The sequence below is a fragment of the Scyliorhinus canicula genome, chromosome 8 (assembly GCF_902713615.1).
Source record: "Scyliorhinus canicula chromosome 8, sScyCan1.1, whole genome shotgun sequence".
In the NCBI taxonomy this organism is placed as follows: domain Eukaryota; kingdom Metazoa; phylum Chordata; class Chondrichthyes; order Carcharhiniformes; family Scyliorhinidae; genus Scyliorhinus; species Scyliorhinus canicula.
In genome coordinates, this window is record NC_052153.1 from 34569344 (window position 1) to 34586626 (window position 17283).

Consider the following 17283-nt stretch of genomic DNA (forward strand, 5'->3'; position numbering starts at 1 on the left):
AAATTCCTTCACTCTGTTTTTGGGATCTGGAATACTCAATCTGGAAAGATAGTTAGAAAGATACTTAAATATGGGCAATTTGCAGTTACGGCAAAATGTGGATATGTGTGACTGGGCAAGCTGCTCTTTCAGAGACCCCACAGAGGCATGATGGGCTGAATGCCCCCCTTCTCTACTGTAAGTTTCGATGATTTTATCTCCAATATATAACTTTAAGGAACAAATTGGCATGAAAACTGAAGGAGTGTAAATAATCATGAATCGTGTTATACAGGCAGTGCCCTCAAAATGAGTAAACACATTTTAGTGCAGAGCTACAGCCATGAAAGTATTAGATTAAAAAAACAACCACGAGGCTCCAGCACACTTATTCAAGTCACATTTCTTCCTTATCCTTTCTACCAGGAGTAGGCCCGTAGGTGTTGATTGGGATGAGCAGAAGGGTGGAGTAAAATGAGAAACCAAACTTCGACAGAACATTTATCAGGGAGAAATGTCGAACCATACGCCATCTATTTAAAAAGGCTGCAGGTTGATTCCCCGCCACTCCCACACTCCAGTCATGTAGAGCTTCTAAGAGAGCGTGCCTGGAGGCCGGTTTTGGCACAAGGCACACTATATTTAATTAATGGAGACCATGACTGAAGAAGCTTGACCTGATTTAACTTCAAAGTATACATTATTCTCCGGGCTGTTTTCAAAGCATTTTTAAAAATCATTTATCCAATCCAGGAAAATGAAATCGGAGGCAGCACTGGCTGAAAAACAGAGTTGTGCAACTTAGAGAACAAAATCAATTAAAGTGGTCACTGTCGGACTCCCAGTAGATTTTCATGGGGAAACCTGAGAAGTCACACATACTGATTGGGTTCAGTAGGTTTGACTTCCTTTATTTCCAAAGACAATTATTGTTGGCCACGCAGACAGTGCAACAGTATACATGGAAGGGCTCCCTAATTTTTCCACCAGATTAACGGATTCGATTGTCGGGATTGTAATTCGCTGGTGACGGGATTTGCTGCAGGCGTGGGGTGGCTCCAATGGGAGGCTGCAGAATCCCGCCCATTATATAATTAGTATAAAACAGGATTTAATTTGCCCTTCTCAGAACTTGGTATTTGTATTTTTCATAGCAGGGCATTGTCATTAATATAAGAAAGTACGATTGCAAATAACAGATTGTAGCCACCTGGGTTGGCCACTTGCCCACACAAAATGGAAGAACGCAAAGGTTGCAGGGAAAACTGGACAATTATAAAGAGACAAGCAGTTTGCAGAAGCTCATGTGTATTCTGGCTGCAAAGAAAGCAGACAGCACCGAAACCAGAAGTTTGCGTATAATGAAGCGATACCCGGGAACAATGGATACAACGATTAGCTACAATTGGGGCATTCTATGGCAGGTCAGACTTCCCGGCGCCAACAGGGTCTGAAACAAAAGGAAACAAACCAGTTAGGAAGAACCGCCCCACGATCGAGGGACAGCCTCAGTATTGGGGGATTCGTACCAATTGATTGGGATGAGACCCAATCGATTGACAGTAGGATCGGGGTCCGCCCAAAAGGGCGCGAAGCCCCTGGGACCTATAAAAGTCAGGTCCCAAGATTAGTTCGCTCTCTTAGCCGGCCCTCCCAGCAGAACACCTTTGCAGCAGCTCGCTAAGAACTTGACCGTGAGAAGGAGAGGCCTGGCCAACAGCTACACCAACAAGTAAGTCAACCAACGCTCGCCACGAGAATAGACACTCCTGACCCCTTAGCCCGTACCAACTGGGAAGCCTGCAGTCTCAGGGCAGAACAAGAGGCCATTGTTCCCTTATCCAGTGGGTTCCCTTATCGAAGATAAGTATTGGCTCATAGTGGTAGGAATAGTTTAGTTCGCTAGTATTAGTTGCATGAGTATCGATTTACTGTGTAAATAATAAATGTGTTTGATTGAATCTTACTAACTGGTGTATTGAGTCATTGATCTGAACTTGAACCTCGTGGCGGTATCATAAGGATACCTGGCGACTCTAGAGCTAAGGAATAAAACAGAGCTAATTGAGTGTAAAGCACACTCACCAGAACGAGCAACAAGATATACAGGGTGGTGGGAAAAATAACTACTTCTTCAACTGCCAACTAGCATTCCATTAAATCAGGAACTGTGATATTTTGTAAAATCATGCAGTGGTTACAGCACAGTCAGTGCCCATTTGGCTGGTCTAGCCATGCCAGCTCTCTGGGTAACTGCTGTGGTCCCACATTTCCCCTTTTCCCCGTAAGCCTACAATTTTGTTTTTTCTTCAGTTAATCATTCAATTCTCTTTTGAAGGCCTCGATTAATTCTGCTTCATGCATTGCATTCTAAATCCTAGTCACTTGTACAAAACAGTTTTTCCTCATTATTGTGTGTCCTCTGCTTCTCGGCTTCTCACAATGGCAACAGTTTCTCCCTGCCGACTCTCACCAGACACCTCTTGATTTTGAACACCTTTATCAAATCCTCTCTGAATCTTCTCTTCTCAATTGAGAACAACCGCAGGCTCTCCAATCTATCCATGTCATAGCAGTTCCTCATCGCTGGAACCATTTTCGTGAATCTCTTCTGCATTCTCTTTAATGCCTTCACATACCTAAAGTGTGGTGCCCAGAATTGTACAGCATTATTCTATTGAGGCCGAATCAGTGCTTTTACACAGTTTAAGCATAACTTCCTTGCATTTGTCCTCTATACCCTTATTTATAAAGCCCATATTCATAATGAATATTAGGTTGAATGTAGGGATTGAGCAAAATTGTATTTTCCTGATGCCTTAGATTAGACTGAAGATTTGTGCAACATTGTCTAGCGGTGCCGTAATGAAGGATTCCTTGAGATGTAAGCATGGAAATTAGCACAAATACTAGTTCACTCCATCTTTGACACAAAGTGGTGCCTGTATTTTTTAGTTGCGTTTCTAGAAGGTGACCTTCAGATATTGCACTTGGCCAAAGTATAATACAAGAACGTAGGAAATACTGAAAATGGGCAGACTTTTCTGTTTCTCTGGCTAAGTATCAACTCAGGCGGGAATAGCAGTGTGTTGACTGTCAGCTGCACTGTCAACGTTGTCTGACATATTTTTGACACTGTTGCCTGGCAGGGAAGCAGGGTCGGGGGTCAGGGTGCTCCCTCATTTGCAGGCACTCAGTGTCTGATCAAGAAATCCAGCATTTGAAAATTGATGTGTGCACTGAAAGCCCTACCCCCTTTATCTAACCACTCACTGCCTCTCGCCAGTGACCCTCTCCCTGCGATCCTCATCCCACCCCAAAATACCTATCTCCAGGAATTCAGCTGGTGAAGGTCTCAGAGCATTACAGACAGCAGCTACTGCTCCTAGTCCGAGCCACTGCTTTGATTGGCCAGTGGCACAGTGGTTAGCGACGCTGACTCCAAGCGTCAGGGTCCCGGGTTCAGTCCCGGCCTTGGGTAACTGTGTGGTGTTTGCATGTTTTCCCTGTGTCTGCATGGGTTTCCTCTGGGTGTTCCGGTTTTCTCCCACAGTCCAAAGATGTGCAGGTTATATGGGGTTGCGGGGATAGGGCTGGATAGTGGGCCGAGGTAGAGTGCTCTTGGAAGGGTTGTGCAGACTCGATGGGCCGAATGTAGGCATTCTAGTTCTTGGGGGAGGACGTTCCCTGCTCATTTGGCCAAAAAAACAATGATGACAAGATTAATAAGGAGGGAAAACTTACAGTACACTTGAAAACTAGCTAGAAATATTCTAAGGTGCCCAGGTGGCATTGCCAGCTGGTAGGGACACTGCCAGTGTGCCATGCTGGTGGTGCCAAACTGGCATTTCTTGCAGCGGTGATCAGGCCGGAGGTGCCCTGTGGGGAGGACCTGGACCTGGGGACCCCCTTATAGTGAGTTGGGTGTTGGGGGGGTGGAGGGGGATCACGTCGGGAGCTCGAGAGATCGGGACGTCATTTTAAAATAGCACCCCAATATCTCACTGCACTGAGGAATTCCGGCGAGGGGAGCTTCTCAGTAAAGAAAATGGACTAAGTGCGGCCTCGTCAGGGCGTTCTCTGTTGAAGCCCCAAACTACCCCGATGGGCTTTAGATAGTGGGATGTTTCTCGACTCACCAAGCGCCGGAAACACCCGACTAATATCACATTACGGGACTCTGTCCTCATTTAGGTAGATTGTGCCAATAAAGACAGATAGTAAGAGATTCTATAGATATTTAAAAAAAGAAAAGAGTTAACAGAGTGAGCATTGGTCTGATAAGAAAGTGAATCTGGGGAATTAATAATGGAAACTAAGGAGATGGTGGATTAATTGAACAGATATTTTGCCTTCATAGAACAGTACAGCACAGGACAGGCCCTTCGGCCCTCGATGTTGTGCCGAGCATTGTCCGAATCACTATAGAAGATATAAATAATATCCCAGAAATAGCTTTAAATTAGAATGGAAAAATGGAAAATAGTACATTTCAGCAGGACAAATTAAAAGAATCATATGATCTAAATGGTGAGAGATTGTAAAGCTCTACAACGCAGAAGGATCTGGGTATCCTAGTGCATGAATTGCAAAAAGCTGGTTTATGGGTGCCGCAAGTAGTTAGCAAAGCTAATAGAATGTTGTTGTTTATTGCAAGGGGAATTGATTACAAGAGTAGCGTGGTTATGATGTTTTTGAGGATTGTGAGATTTCCGAAGGAGCAAAATCTATTCCTCAGTAGATGGTTGAGGCAGAGAATCTGAGGTAGATGGATTATTGATGAGCAAGGGGGTGAAAGGTTATTCAGAAGAATTTGGAGTTGAGGTTACAATTAGATTCACCATAATCTTGTTGGATGGCGGTGTAAGCTCAAGTGGCCGACAACTGCTCCTGATTCATACCTTTGTATGATTAGATGGGAGACCCACACCGGTCAGATAAATGCAGGGCTCCCACTGGTTCTCCAAAAGGCATAGAGGGAACCTGTGTCACTGAAACTAAACCCAATGCAGGATGCCCTGAAGAATTTCACAGACAATTACATATTTTTGAAATATAGGCGCAGTTGTAAGGCAGAGGAAACATGGCAGTAAATTTCCACACTGCAAGCTCCCACAAGCAAGATATGATGATAACCAAAACAGGTCTGTTTCTCGGTGGTGAACACAAGAACATAGGAAATAGGAGCGTAAGTAGACTTTATGGTTGAGTGAAGGATAAGTTTGATCAGCAACGATCGTGATGAATGGCGGAGCAGGCTTGAAGGGCCAAAAGGCCTCCTCCAGCTCCTATCTTCTGTGTAAGAATTGGCCAGGATGCTACATAATTTATTTGTCAGATCCCATATGAAGTTTTTCTTCCAATTATCAGTAGAGTATTTATCTTGGTAGCATGAACAGTGAGCCAAGATCATTCATTCTGTGCAACAGGAATTCAAGTTGCTGGAAAGAGGGAAGGCTCCTTTCCTTTGGAAAGAGGCAACTTAATTTTTCAAAATTCTGGCAAGAATTGATAAAACTATTTTAGGTAAATTGTTCATTGCGTTAAGTGGTTCAAATATTTGGAGACCACCTATTTAGGATGGAAGGAATACATGTTAGTAGTGCTGGTGATGTCTTGATTAAGTATCCCAGAAAGTCTCATGTTTTTAAAAGCTCCTTTACCCCTTCCAAACCTCCAGCAGCGAGTGAACATTAAACAGTGATATACCTTCACATGGCACTTGGACACTTGTGCAACAACCAATTTATGTCCATCTCCAGCTTGCTTTAAGAGAGTAAGGAACTTGTGGATGATCCGGCAGACCTCTTTGATTTAGTATGCTCTGTGGCAAAACTTGTGATGTCATTTGATGGACTCGGCTACCAGTCAATCACCTCTTCTGGAATTCCAGACCTTTTCAGATTTTCACTGGTGATTGGACAAGCACTTCAGAATGTTCTGGAGAATACGGGCAGGCTCCATTTTGTAAAGGAGTTTCACTTTGGGGGCTAAATCTAGAAGGCGGCACAAAGCAGATGTCTCTCTCAGCTTGGCGATTTAATCTGGTTCAAGCCAGGTCTGTGGAAGTCTCCCCCCCCCCCCCCCCCCTCCCCCCCTGTTTAAAAGCCTGCAGGCAGTAGTTAGATTTGTGAGAATTTAAAATTTCTCTTGATGTAAAACACTCTTTCTATCAGCTAAGGCTGGCAATTAAAGTACACTCCAGCTGGCCTGTGAATGTTGCACTTCTGATTTAAAGGCTGGGGGACTGAAATTGACTTTTCTCAACTGATGTCCTGTGGTTAAAGACCTTTCTCTCTGCTGTCAGTTAAACCTGTGGAATGATCTAGTCCAGTGCCATGTGCAGGTAGATGGGGTTGTTTAGAAACCTAGTGAAATCCTCAGGTGAAGAGTTCTAATATTACCTCAGTGGATCTGAGGGTTAGGCTGGCAGAGGTCTTACAAATGCAAGTGACCCTCAAATGCAAGTGGAGGGAATTCTACTGCCTCCATGTTTTCATTGAAGACAACCTTTGGGAAAGGGAAACCAACTGAGGAGTTCAATACTTTGCGTCCTTGGAAGATCTCGGCCCACAAAAACCACACCTCAGCTACGAAGATCCTCAAATCTCTTGTACCTATTAATCCCTGTTATTTTTGAATCCTTCCTTTCTACATAGATGAAACAGCTGCCAGTTTAGCTCAGTTGGCTGAACAGCTGGCTTTGTGATGCAGAGCACAGGTTCAATTCCCGTACCAGCTGAGGTTATTCCTGAAGGCCCGCCTTCTCAACCTTGCCCCTCGCTTGAGGTAATCCTCTGGTTAAATCACCACCAGTCGCTCTCCCATATTCGTTTGGGACTATGGCAACTTCATATTCTCGATGAAACACCATCCTTTATGGTATCCCTCCAAAAAAAATAGATTTTCAGAGATCCCCCCGCCCGCCCCAAGAACTGCAGTGGAGTAGAATAGGTCTCCCCAATCCGCTGATAGATATGTGTTACAAGCTTTGTTTTTGACAAAAGTTTTAAAAGCTGATCTTTGTTCCCACATATGTTTACAGTGATGAGTGATAGCGCAACTACTTTGCGTTGTGATGTGATAGAAGGTTGTTGTGATATTTTCCCCTCTCGGAATGCATAACGGAGTTGATATCAATATACTGCCACCATACATTAGACTTGTGCACAGTTCAAATTTTATTGAGTTTATTTATCTAATTTTTGTTTCCTCCATCAAAGAGCACTCAACTGCAACAAAACCTGTCGAGTAAATGCGAAAATGAATGAAAGCATTCTTTTGTTCGATATGAATTTTCTATTAAATATGGCTAGTTGACACACAACCCAATGCTGAAAAGTGAATGTTTCATTTCGTATAGTTGAAGTTATATTTTACAGGCAATTTCTTTTTTGTTTGAGTAACGTATTGGTAGATGTAGAACTGCCAAACTGAGATGCAACCATCCATCCAATTTGCTAATGATGTCGAGTATTTGTACCTCTATTTATGTGTGCGATAGGATCTTGAATAAAGAAAGATGGATGATAGTTTTGGCATTGGGGGATAAACTTAAAGCAGTAAGTTTATAGGTTTTCAACACCACTTAAAGTATTTTCCGAAGGAGCAAAATTGTTTGTCAAATCTCTGTTCACCATTTGGTGCTGTATGAGTAACAAATAATTTGATTTTCTCTGAAATACATGGGCTATACAACTCAGGCACTTCTACCTGTATTAATGACTAAGTGAATATGCATTGTGGGGCACCTAACCTTGTCTTTACTGAATTCCTCAGTTTTTATTGCATTTAGCCTGAATCTATCAAGATTTGAATTCATAGCCAATCCTGCACTACAGAGAATATGGTATATTTATTAAATTTTAGATGTGCTCCGAATTCAGCTCCTATCAGATCTTCAGAGTGATCTCAAATTACCAGTCTCCACGGAAATAGGTTTTCAGCGACAGTCCTGTGAGACTATCCACCAACACAGCCCCAAGGAAATGCACAAATCCCACACTCTGAAACACTGCCGAAGTCTGACCTAAGATCTTATCTCCTGAATCTGAACATGGCAAATACAAAGTACTATCGAAAAAGTGCATCCTTTGACCGTGATGCTTAAATACAGATGAGGTTGATTCATGCTTTTAAGTTTTGTGGAATCCATATCCGGTACCGCTTCCCTCATCTTCTGTTTTATTATCTGTAAATCCATATTTCTTCAGAAATGTCACTGCTATATTTCTCAGCTGTGCTTTGGTCTTGGGAAAATTGAAGTAATAAACTACGAAACCCTTTAAGCTGTTGCTGCAAATTGGAACGGAAATGATTAAAGTTACCGGAAAAAAGTCAACTCGATTGCAAGTTTGTTTTTGAGGGGCTTGATATTACAATTTTGCCTCCGGGTAAATCTAAGAAATCAAGTAATAACTCAGATTGAATATCTTTGTTTTATAGAAAAGAAACCAGTATTTATCATGTTAGTCCATTTGCAGATGCATTTACATTGTCTAAAGCGTTTTTTTCCGTAAGCCTCAACATTCCAGGTCTGACTGTATTCAGCTTGTTGTTTAAAAATGTGACTTCAAGTTTTACCATTAAGAATATTTTATTTTTCTACATTTGCCTGATTGATCTTTTTCTTTGTTTGTCTTTCTCCGTCTGGCTGCTCCAGGGGCTATCGCTAATCACCTAATAACCAATGCTCTTCTTCGTCCTCATGGCACTAACAATCCCTATAACACATTGCTTGGGGAATCCGCAGTCTATAACAACCCCTCAGTCAGCATGTACAACACACAAGGTGTGCTACTCTGATTGTTTTGCAAAGCTATAATGGCAATACCCCATCTCTGGTCTGTGGAGGCTGTATACCAATAGATGTAAAATAAATCACAACAAAATATTTGAAAATTCCAGCTTAATTCCTCTATTTCACAGTGGCCAATGATCTTTGGTTGCTGAAAGTATTATTTTTTCACCAATTTTGATCTGTCTGCTTTGGGTGGAAGATTAATTTGCTTCCTACGTTGAAACTTAAAAGTTGTCTCTCACCAGTTTACCAATACACAGTGAAACCTCAATTTAGGACACAATTGCCTTAAATTCGCAATTTTCTGACGCATTTTGCCAGCTGTTGATTGAAGCTGTGTGTAGTACTCGATAGCTAGAGCTTTTCGAACGTTCCACCAGTTGACTGCATATATTGTTACGCATTTAACACTTTCTTTCTATATAAGTCTCTTTTGAACTTCTATCCAAATGAGTTTTGGATGTGAGCAGAGGAAGCCAGTGGAAAACATGCCCTTTTATAAAGTAGTTACCATTCTGATCATCTGGCTAGAACATACATGGAGGAGCGATCCTGAAAACTACTAACGAAATGTCTAACAATATGCATGGTAACAATGGTGTGATGGGACTAAAGTATTAGACTTTAGAGAGCTACAAATTTAGATAGTTATTCAGTACAGCCTCTATAGGCCAATCAAATGGGTCTTCTATTTTACAACCCTTTCACCGGCGCAGCTAGGTATCAAATGAAACATCAGTCTCAATCTACCATTCAAACATGTTGCAATATTCTGTATAAATACCAACAAAACTAAATACAAACAAAGCCGTGTCATTTGATAGCTCACTTCATTACAATGAACCGGTGAAAGGGTTGCTGTTTTTTTGAAACAGTTATTTAAAATATATATAGGTGGTTCTGAAATGAGTCGTACAAACACACTGTTGTCATTTAAATTGTGCCATTGTTTCCAGCTTTAAAGCATTTAAATTAGCCATTTATTATGTGTAGTGAAGATGGGATTTGTTAGATATTTTCTGCATACCATCAATCTATTTGCTTTTATTCATGTTTCTTCTACTGTCGCTGTATGCTTACTTGTCTTTTTTCTTTCCTTTTCTTCATGCTGTCCTTTAGAGCCCTACAGAGAGACAAGTATGGGAGTAAAACTAAACATTGCCTATCAAATGTAATTCTTTTAGTTACCATTCTCTTCCAGCCAAATCTAGGCGATAACTGTGGTATAACACTAGTTGATCAAGGAGATATTTTTGAAATTGAGGACATGTTTATAGCTACATTTTAGTTGGCATTCCCATTAAGCTTTGTATCTAAACCTATTCAGTTGAATTCCAGTAAGTTTGAATAAATCTAATTGGGAAGCTTCAGCAGGGGGATACTCTATTCTAAATATTGTTCCTGCCCTGCCCCTTTTAACCCCCAAATATCTGTTTGGTTCCAAGTAGTCCGACTTCCTTTCTTAATGAATTGTTTCATGACCAGAAAAGGTACTTTCTGCCATGGGGGTACACAGAGTGGTTGTGCTATCAGATTTGAAACCATTCGCTGAATGAAAAGCAATTTGAATTACTTTGCCTGTAAGTTTCCTTGCCATGACCATTGATACTGAGTGGAAATCTAAAAAGAGATATCCACTGTGTACCCAAGCACTTCCTTATTTAAAGGTAAAGATTTGACACACAAATGATAAGCACCGTAATGTTCAGAATTGCAGTGCACCTGCTTTGAATATTCAAAGACTCCACTCAGCATTTTTCCCTGCGAAATGTGGACATTATACCCACATGCTTCAGTCTTCGGTGATCCCAAGTTGAAATTGAGCATCAGGTTACTGAAGTGAGAAATTGCCTATCTATCCATGATCTGAGTAGGTACTAGAGTGACCTGGTGCACATGATATTTATTGAATTTTAATTAATCACACTGTGTGCTTGGTACAAATGAATTTGGATGATCCATCGAGGTGGTTGGTTAAACCTTCAAAAAGACACCTGGGAGCAGGGGAAAATCTGACCTTTTTAAATTGTGTGAAAGTACCTCTATACTGGACAGATACATTTTTTAATCTTGGAAATAAACCAAGATTATGTTTATCTATCGAATTGGTTAACTCTTTATCATATTGATCAAGGGTATGAAATACATTTTGAAGGAGTCCCACTGCAAACCTTTTCCAGTCTAATGACAGCAGCAACCTTGAGCAGAAACTGCTTTCATTGATAAACAATTTTGTTTCTTTTGATTTGAATGTGAAAATGCTTTTCCTCCAATTGTACTAACTGGAACCATTTTGTATACATTATTACTTTCAAATGTAGGATCTTGCTGTTGATTGAGGATTTCATCTTTGTCAGTCAGCTCTGTTTGTTAATATATACATGCACCATTGTGCTTTTTATTTTGTCTGTGGCTTACATGTCCAGTTAGATGTGCAACAATTGTTTGAAATCTGGGTAATCAATATAACCAATTAAATTAAAAATGAATATTGACTTCCAAGTTTTGGCATTCAAAAAAAAAGGTGCTCTATTTTGTAAAAATCAGACACGATACATCCTTTGCAGGTTACCATTTATAAGGACTCGATTCCGAAAGTGAATTGCAAAGTAAATATGACTTTGAAATTCTCCAGAAATATATAATTCGATAGAATATCCATATTCATCCGGCATTTTTTGTCCTGCTTGATCTGCATTAGTATCAGTAAACTTGATATTGAAGTGAAGGAGATTTTCAGTTGATCTTTAGTTTCAATTAATTCAACCTTTGATATGTTTTGAAAAAGACGTGTCAGCTCAAAATTTCCTATTTATGCAAAAGCTGCATTATCACGCTTTTTAGTTTGATCCTTTTATAATCCATCACCTAATTATGTAACGTCTGATTTTAATGATGAATACTTCAGCACAAAACAGAAAAGTTTTTTTCTTTAACAGAATGTCAGTGTCACTGCTAGGTCAGCCTTTATACCCATAGCTAATTGCCCCTGAGAAGGGCAATTTCTTGAACCGCTGCAGTCCATGTTTTGTAGGTACGCCTACAGTGCTGATCTGGAGGGAGTTCCAGGACTTTGATCCAGTGACCCAGGAACCAGGATATAGTTCAAAGTGAGGATGATGTGTAGCTTGGAGGGGAAATTGCAGGTGGTGGTGTTCCCATGCATCTGCTGCCCTTGTCTGCTTCTAGAGGTCTCAGGTTTGAAAAGTGTTGCCGAAAGAAATCGGAAAATTGTTAAACCAGTATATCTCAAAAACCCAGGCTGGACTTTGAAACTTCAGTACTTCAGACAATGCAGCAGCAAGTATACATACTTAATATACCTTAGATCACTAAATTTGCAGTCTGGATTCAGTGAAAAGCATTGCCCCTTGTTGGTTACCATAGAAACAAGTGTTCCTTGACGCCTTCTCCACCATTCAATTAAATGATGGCAAATCGGTATCTAAGCTCCATTTTACCCATTTTAGCTCTATATCCCCTATTTACCCTAATCCATAAAACTCCATCAATCTCAGTTTTCAACAACAATTTATATAGTATTTTAACATAATAAAGAATCCCAAAGCAGTCCACAGGAGTTTTATAAAGTAAATGTTGACAACCAGTCACATAAGAAAATATTAAGACAGACAGACGCATAATAGCACAGTGGTTGGCCCTGCTGCCTCTCAGCAGCAGGGACAAGGGTTTGATTCCGGCCATGGGTGACTGTGTGGAGTTTGCATTTTCTCCCCGTATCTGCGTGGGTTTCCTCCGGGTGCTCCAGTTTCCTCCCACAGTCCAAAGATGTGCAGGTTAGGTTGATTGGCCATGAATAATGCGTGGGGTTTCGGGGATAGGGCGGGGGGAATGGACCTAATAGAGTGCTCTTACGGAGGGGTGATGCATGCTGAATGACTCCTTTTGCACTGTAGGGATTCTATGGCTGTATGAGCAAATGCTTAGTCATGGAAATAGGTTTAAATGAGTGTCTTAAAGGAAGAAAGAAGGATCGTTAGAGAATTTTATGGAGGGAAACACGTAATTTAGAGTCTTGGCCAATGGCGCGCCTGTTAAAATTTGGGATGCCCAAGAGGCCGCAATTGGAGGTGCGCAGATATGTTGGAGCGGTATAGGGCTGGGTGAGATTCCAGAGTTTGGGAGAGCTGAGGCCATGGAGAAATTTAAAAATAAGGGTAAGAATTTTTAAATCAATGGGGCTGCTTTTCAAGTGTCAGCGAGTGATGGGTGAAGAGGATTTGGAAAGCTTGGACACGGAGAGCAGAGTTTTCAATGACCTTACGCTTGCAGAGGATGAAAGCTCCAATTAACTCCAATTAAAGGTAGCACAGTGGTTAGCAGTTGCTTCACAGCTCGTGGGCCCCAGATTTGATTCCCGGCTTGGGTGCCTGTCTGTGCAGAGTCTGCACATTCTCCCCGTGTTTGTGTGTGTTACCTCCGGGTGCCCCGGTTTCCTCCCACAGTCCAAAGATGTGCAGGTTAGGTGGATTGGTCGTGATAAATTATCCTTAGTATCAGGTTAGTTGGTTTGCTGGGTTACGGAGAGAGGGCGGATGTGTGGGCTTGGGTGGGGTGTTCTTTCCAAGAGCCAGTGCAGACCTGATGGGCTGAATGGCCTCCTTCTGCTCTGTAAGGTCTATGATCTATGAACTAGGTACCTACAACTTTTTAGGGAAATTAGTTAAAATTTCGGCAATGCATTGCATGCTTTCCTAATTTTAGCTGAGATTTGTGATTATGTCTCCTTTTTCTTGATTCCCCCAGAGGAAGAACTTTCTCTGTAAATAATGTATTCTTCCAACATTTCCTCATACTCCCCAGCATGGAGTTTCTCCTCCCTGAGCATCGTAAATAATGCTGTGAAGACAGTATATTGTTTTTGCAGTGAACTTTGTGACCTTGTGATATATTTAATGAATTTATTAGAGCTTTATATTGATTCCAGAAGTGTTTGAAATGATTGTTGCACTATTAATATGAACATTTTAGCATACCTAGCCTGTTACCTGAGATGCTGTGATCTCCCTTTCATCCCTAGAAGAAGCAAATAGTTATAATCATGGTTAATGAGATTTCTTTGTCTTATCTTTCAGAGGTGTTGCTGAACAATGCCAGGGATACAAGTGTCATGGATACTCTACCACTGAATGGTAACCATGGCAACAGCTACAGTATTGCCAGTGGAGAATACTTGAGTGATTGTGTGCAAATTATTGATCGTGGGTACAATCACAATGAAACAGCTTTAGAGAAAAAGATCCTGAAAGAACTCACTTCCAACTACATCCCTTCCTACCTGAATAACCACGAGCACTCCAATGAACAGAACAGGAACCTTATGAACAAACTAGTGAACAACATTGGAAATAGCAGTGAGGATGATGCAATCGTTCTCGACGATGTTACTTCATTTAACAATGAAGAAAGCCTGGGACTGGAACTCATTAGAGAGGAATCGGATGCCCCTTTGTTGCCACAAAGGGCACATTCAGTTGAGAACCATCAGGCCCCTCCGTATCCCAGCAGAAGACGAATCCCTCAAGATCAAAGTGAGAGTTTTTTTCCTTTGCTAACCAATGAGCACACAGAAGAACTGCAGTCACCCAACAGGGATTCTCTGTATACTAGTATGCCTGCTTTGGCAGGTGTGCCCGTGACAGACGGTTGTGCTCCTCAGCCCCAATGCCCTCCTCCACCAACTAAAAGTAATGATGGTGATGATGTGTATTATAAAAGTATGCCGAATCTGGGCTCCAGGAACCATGAACAGCAACTTCACACTTACTACCAGCTAGGACGCGGAAGCAGTGATGGCTTTATAGTTCCTCCCAATAAAGAAGGCTCCTCACCTGAAGGGAATTCAAAAGGACCATCACACTTGGTCACTAGTCTATAGGGGCAAAGACTAACATTGGATAGCTTGTTCTGATTTCCCAGAAGCAAGTGAAAAGATGTGTTTATGCTTGAATCTAAATGCTGTTGATAAACTGCTGAACTACTTTGAGAAGTTTTTATTCAGTCCATCCTAGCGAGGCACTGCGTGGGAAGCAGCTGATAAGGAAATAGTCTGTTTTAAGGCAAAAAAAAAATAAAATATTACTGAGTTGATTGAGAGGGTTGGACATGTATATTGAAATAACATTCAGTTTTGCTTCCTTCAATAATGCTAAATTTTTAGCCTTTTTTCTCTAGTCTCTATTTTCTCGAGGACTTCAAATTGAGGGTTGGTGTAGGTCAGTGCCAGCTGTACTGGTGCAAGGGTATGGATTGCTTTCTCTTTTCTTGTTTTTATTACCACTGTATATCAGTCGTGGCTCTCGCTCACAATTTAGATGTGTTGCAGCTTACCCAGCTGCAGAATTCCTACAATCTAAAAGAAACATCTACAATCTCCAAGAAAGGGATCTATTCAAATTATATGCTAGTGACATATTTTGTTTTGCTGTTATAATTCTGATGATAAAACTAATGGCAAGAGAATTTTGAACTGTTTCTATGTACAGGCACTCCGCATTGCACATATATTGTAGTATGCTTTTTCCCTCCAAACTTATGTCCCTGTTGATGTAGTGAACAAGACAGTTTTTGTTGTGCTGGTCTTGCAAGTTTTGTCTTGCTGGTAGGAGCAGTGTTTTTTTTCCCTAAGTCTTTCTGTTGGGCTTTTTTCCCCTGACAGTTCCTCCGAGGACCACAGTTTATAAAGCTCATTTTATAGTGAGGTGATCACAAATACTAAGAAAAAAATAAGTTTTTTAAAAAACTGTTTTAGGTTTTTCTCACTGTGTATTTTGAAGTGAAGTCATGTTTTTTGCCAGCAAAAAAAAATTTAAAATTAGGATTTACAGCAGGTACATTTTTGTTTACAATGCACTATGTTATTCATAAATGTGATCAGCAATGAAAGTCCACAAAGGGAGCTAGGCACTCTTCTAGACACCAAGGAGTCTTGGTAGAAAATAGTGGAACTCATGCATGTGGAAAAATAAAACGTAGAAACATTTTTGTGTTAAATCTAGTCAAAGCACTAGGCACTTGTACCGTGGTGGTAAAAAATATTGACTTATTAAAATGAAAGTTATTTTGAAGTGAAAAAAGATGAACTCTCGATCTTTTTTTCTTTCCTTCCCTCACAGGAAATTTATTTATTTGATATTAATTAGTTGACGTAGGCATTCCTTTAGTAAAGATCATAGCAGCACAATTTGTCATTCCTTTTTTTTAATTTATGATCCATTTTGTATGGTTTCCGAGTTGAATGACCTCATTACTAATATTTGTTGTAAAAGTGAATCTTGTTTGCCAACAAATAAATGACTGATTACAGATTTACAAAATCTGAGTTGGCTTAATATGATTTTTGTTTCTTCATGGTGATCAATATGAGCTTTGCCGTACAAATTCCTAACTAACCTGCTGTCACTTGAAGCATTCTGAGCAATTCAAAAAATGTTATTATCAAATGTTTCTATCCACCACCCATTACCATGCGCACTTGTGAAAGGGAAGGATGCAGCTTTACAGATTTATCCAGCTACACAGTCTAATTGACATGGTTGCAAGAAATGGTTTCACTTTCTTCTTTTCAGTTCATTATCCATATCAAACCATATCTTTATCTCTGGGCATGTCTGTTGCTACATTTTGTTTATATACCTTTCCATGTTAGTCCATGCACCTCACTTGTAAATGTACCAGTTGTTCTTTCCAAACTGTTGCCCTGCCCTCCAGAAACAGCAATTCCAGCAGCAAGACCATTTGAAGCCAATTGCTCCCCCCACCACCACCAGCACTACCCTAGATGGGTTCTGAAGCACAGGGTGAGCATAAAATAGCATGGACATGATCCCACCCACCCTGACCCGGATTCATTTTTGTGGTAGGGCAGTCAGGGCCTCAGAGGGATAGCCCACCCATGCCCCTATTAAGGTTCTTAAGTGGCCAGTATAGGGCCTTTGCCTGCACAGCCTCAATTTTTAGTCTGGAAGGTGCTGATTGGATCAGGATCTTGAATAAAAGAATGGGGGAGTGCCTCAATCTGAAGGCCCTTGGGAGCTCCAGCCCTCTCCACTGGCTCTCACCCGTGCCCTCGTAGGGCATCCCAACCCTCCACCCCCAAGTCACCTGGCACTTATTTGATGTGTGGGCCTGGGACTCGAGCTCTGGCACGGAGCTGAAGTACCTCTTCCGACCACTGTAGTGCTGTGTCTAGAACAACTGGAGAGCTGTCGGCCAATATGATTGTCCGACAGCTCTCCAAGATGGGACTCCCACCCAAGGGTGCCCGGACGACCATTCTGCTTTCAATCAATACGCCATTGAGCATAAAAGGGCAGTGGACCTGTCAAAATCCTGACAATTCAGACCAAGTAATATGCGGCACAGAAATAGACCATTTAACATAATTGGTCCAGTCCAGTGTTTCTGCTTCAATGTGCCTTCACCCACTCTAATTCCTCAAATCCATAGTGCAGACATCATACTGCGCAATTGTTATTTCTTTG

General features: G+C 41.2%; 1 protein-coding gene across 28 annotated transcripts in view; it reads left to right on the forward strand.

The window, feature by feature from the left end:
* adgrl3.1 (adhesion G protein-coupled receptor L3.1) overlaps positions 1-15533 on the forward strand; it is a 1080538-nt gene extending 1065005 nt beyond the window's left edge. For 9 of the 28 annotated variants that reach the window (XM_038804368.1, XM_038804371.1, XM_038804373.1 and 6 more), the window contains 3 exons: positions 8642-8770; positions 9899-9916; positions 13876-15533. In XM_038804368.1, the coding sequence (XP_038660296.1) occupies positions 8642-8770; positions 9899-9916; positions 13876-14678 (950 nt within the window). In that variant the 3' untranslated portion in view covers positions 14679-15533. Of the gene's footprint in view, positions 1-8641; positions 8771-9898; positions 9951-13875 lie in introns of all 28 variants that reach the window. The other 19 variants (XM_038804380.1, XM_038804382.1, XM_038804393.1 and 16 more) reach the window with 5 other exon arrangements.
* The last annotated feature ends 1750 nt before the right edge of the window (positions 15534-17283 follow it).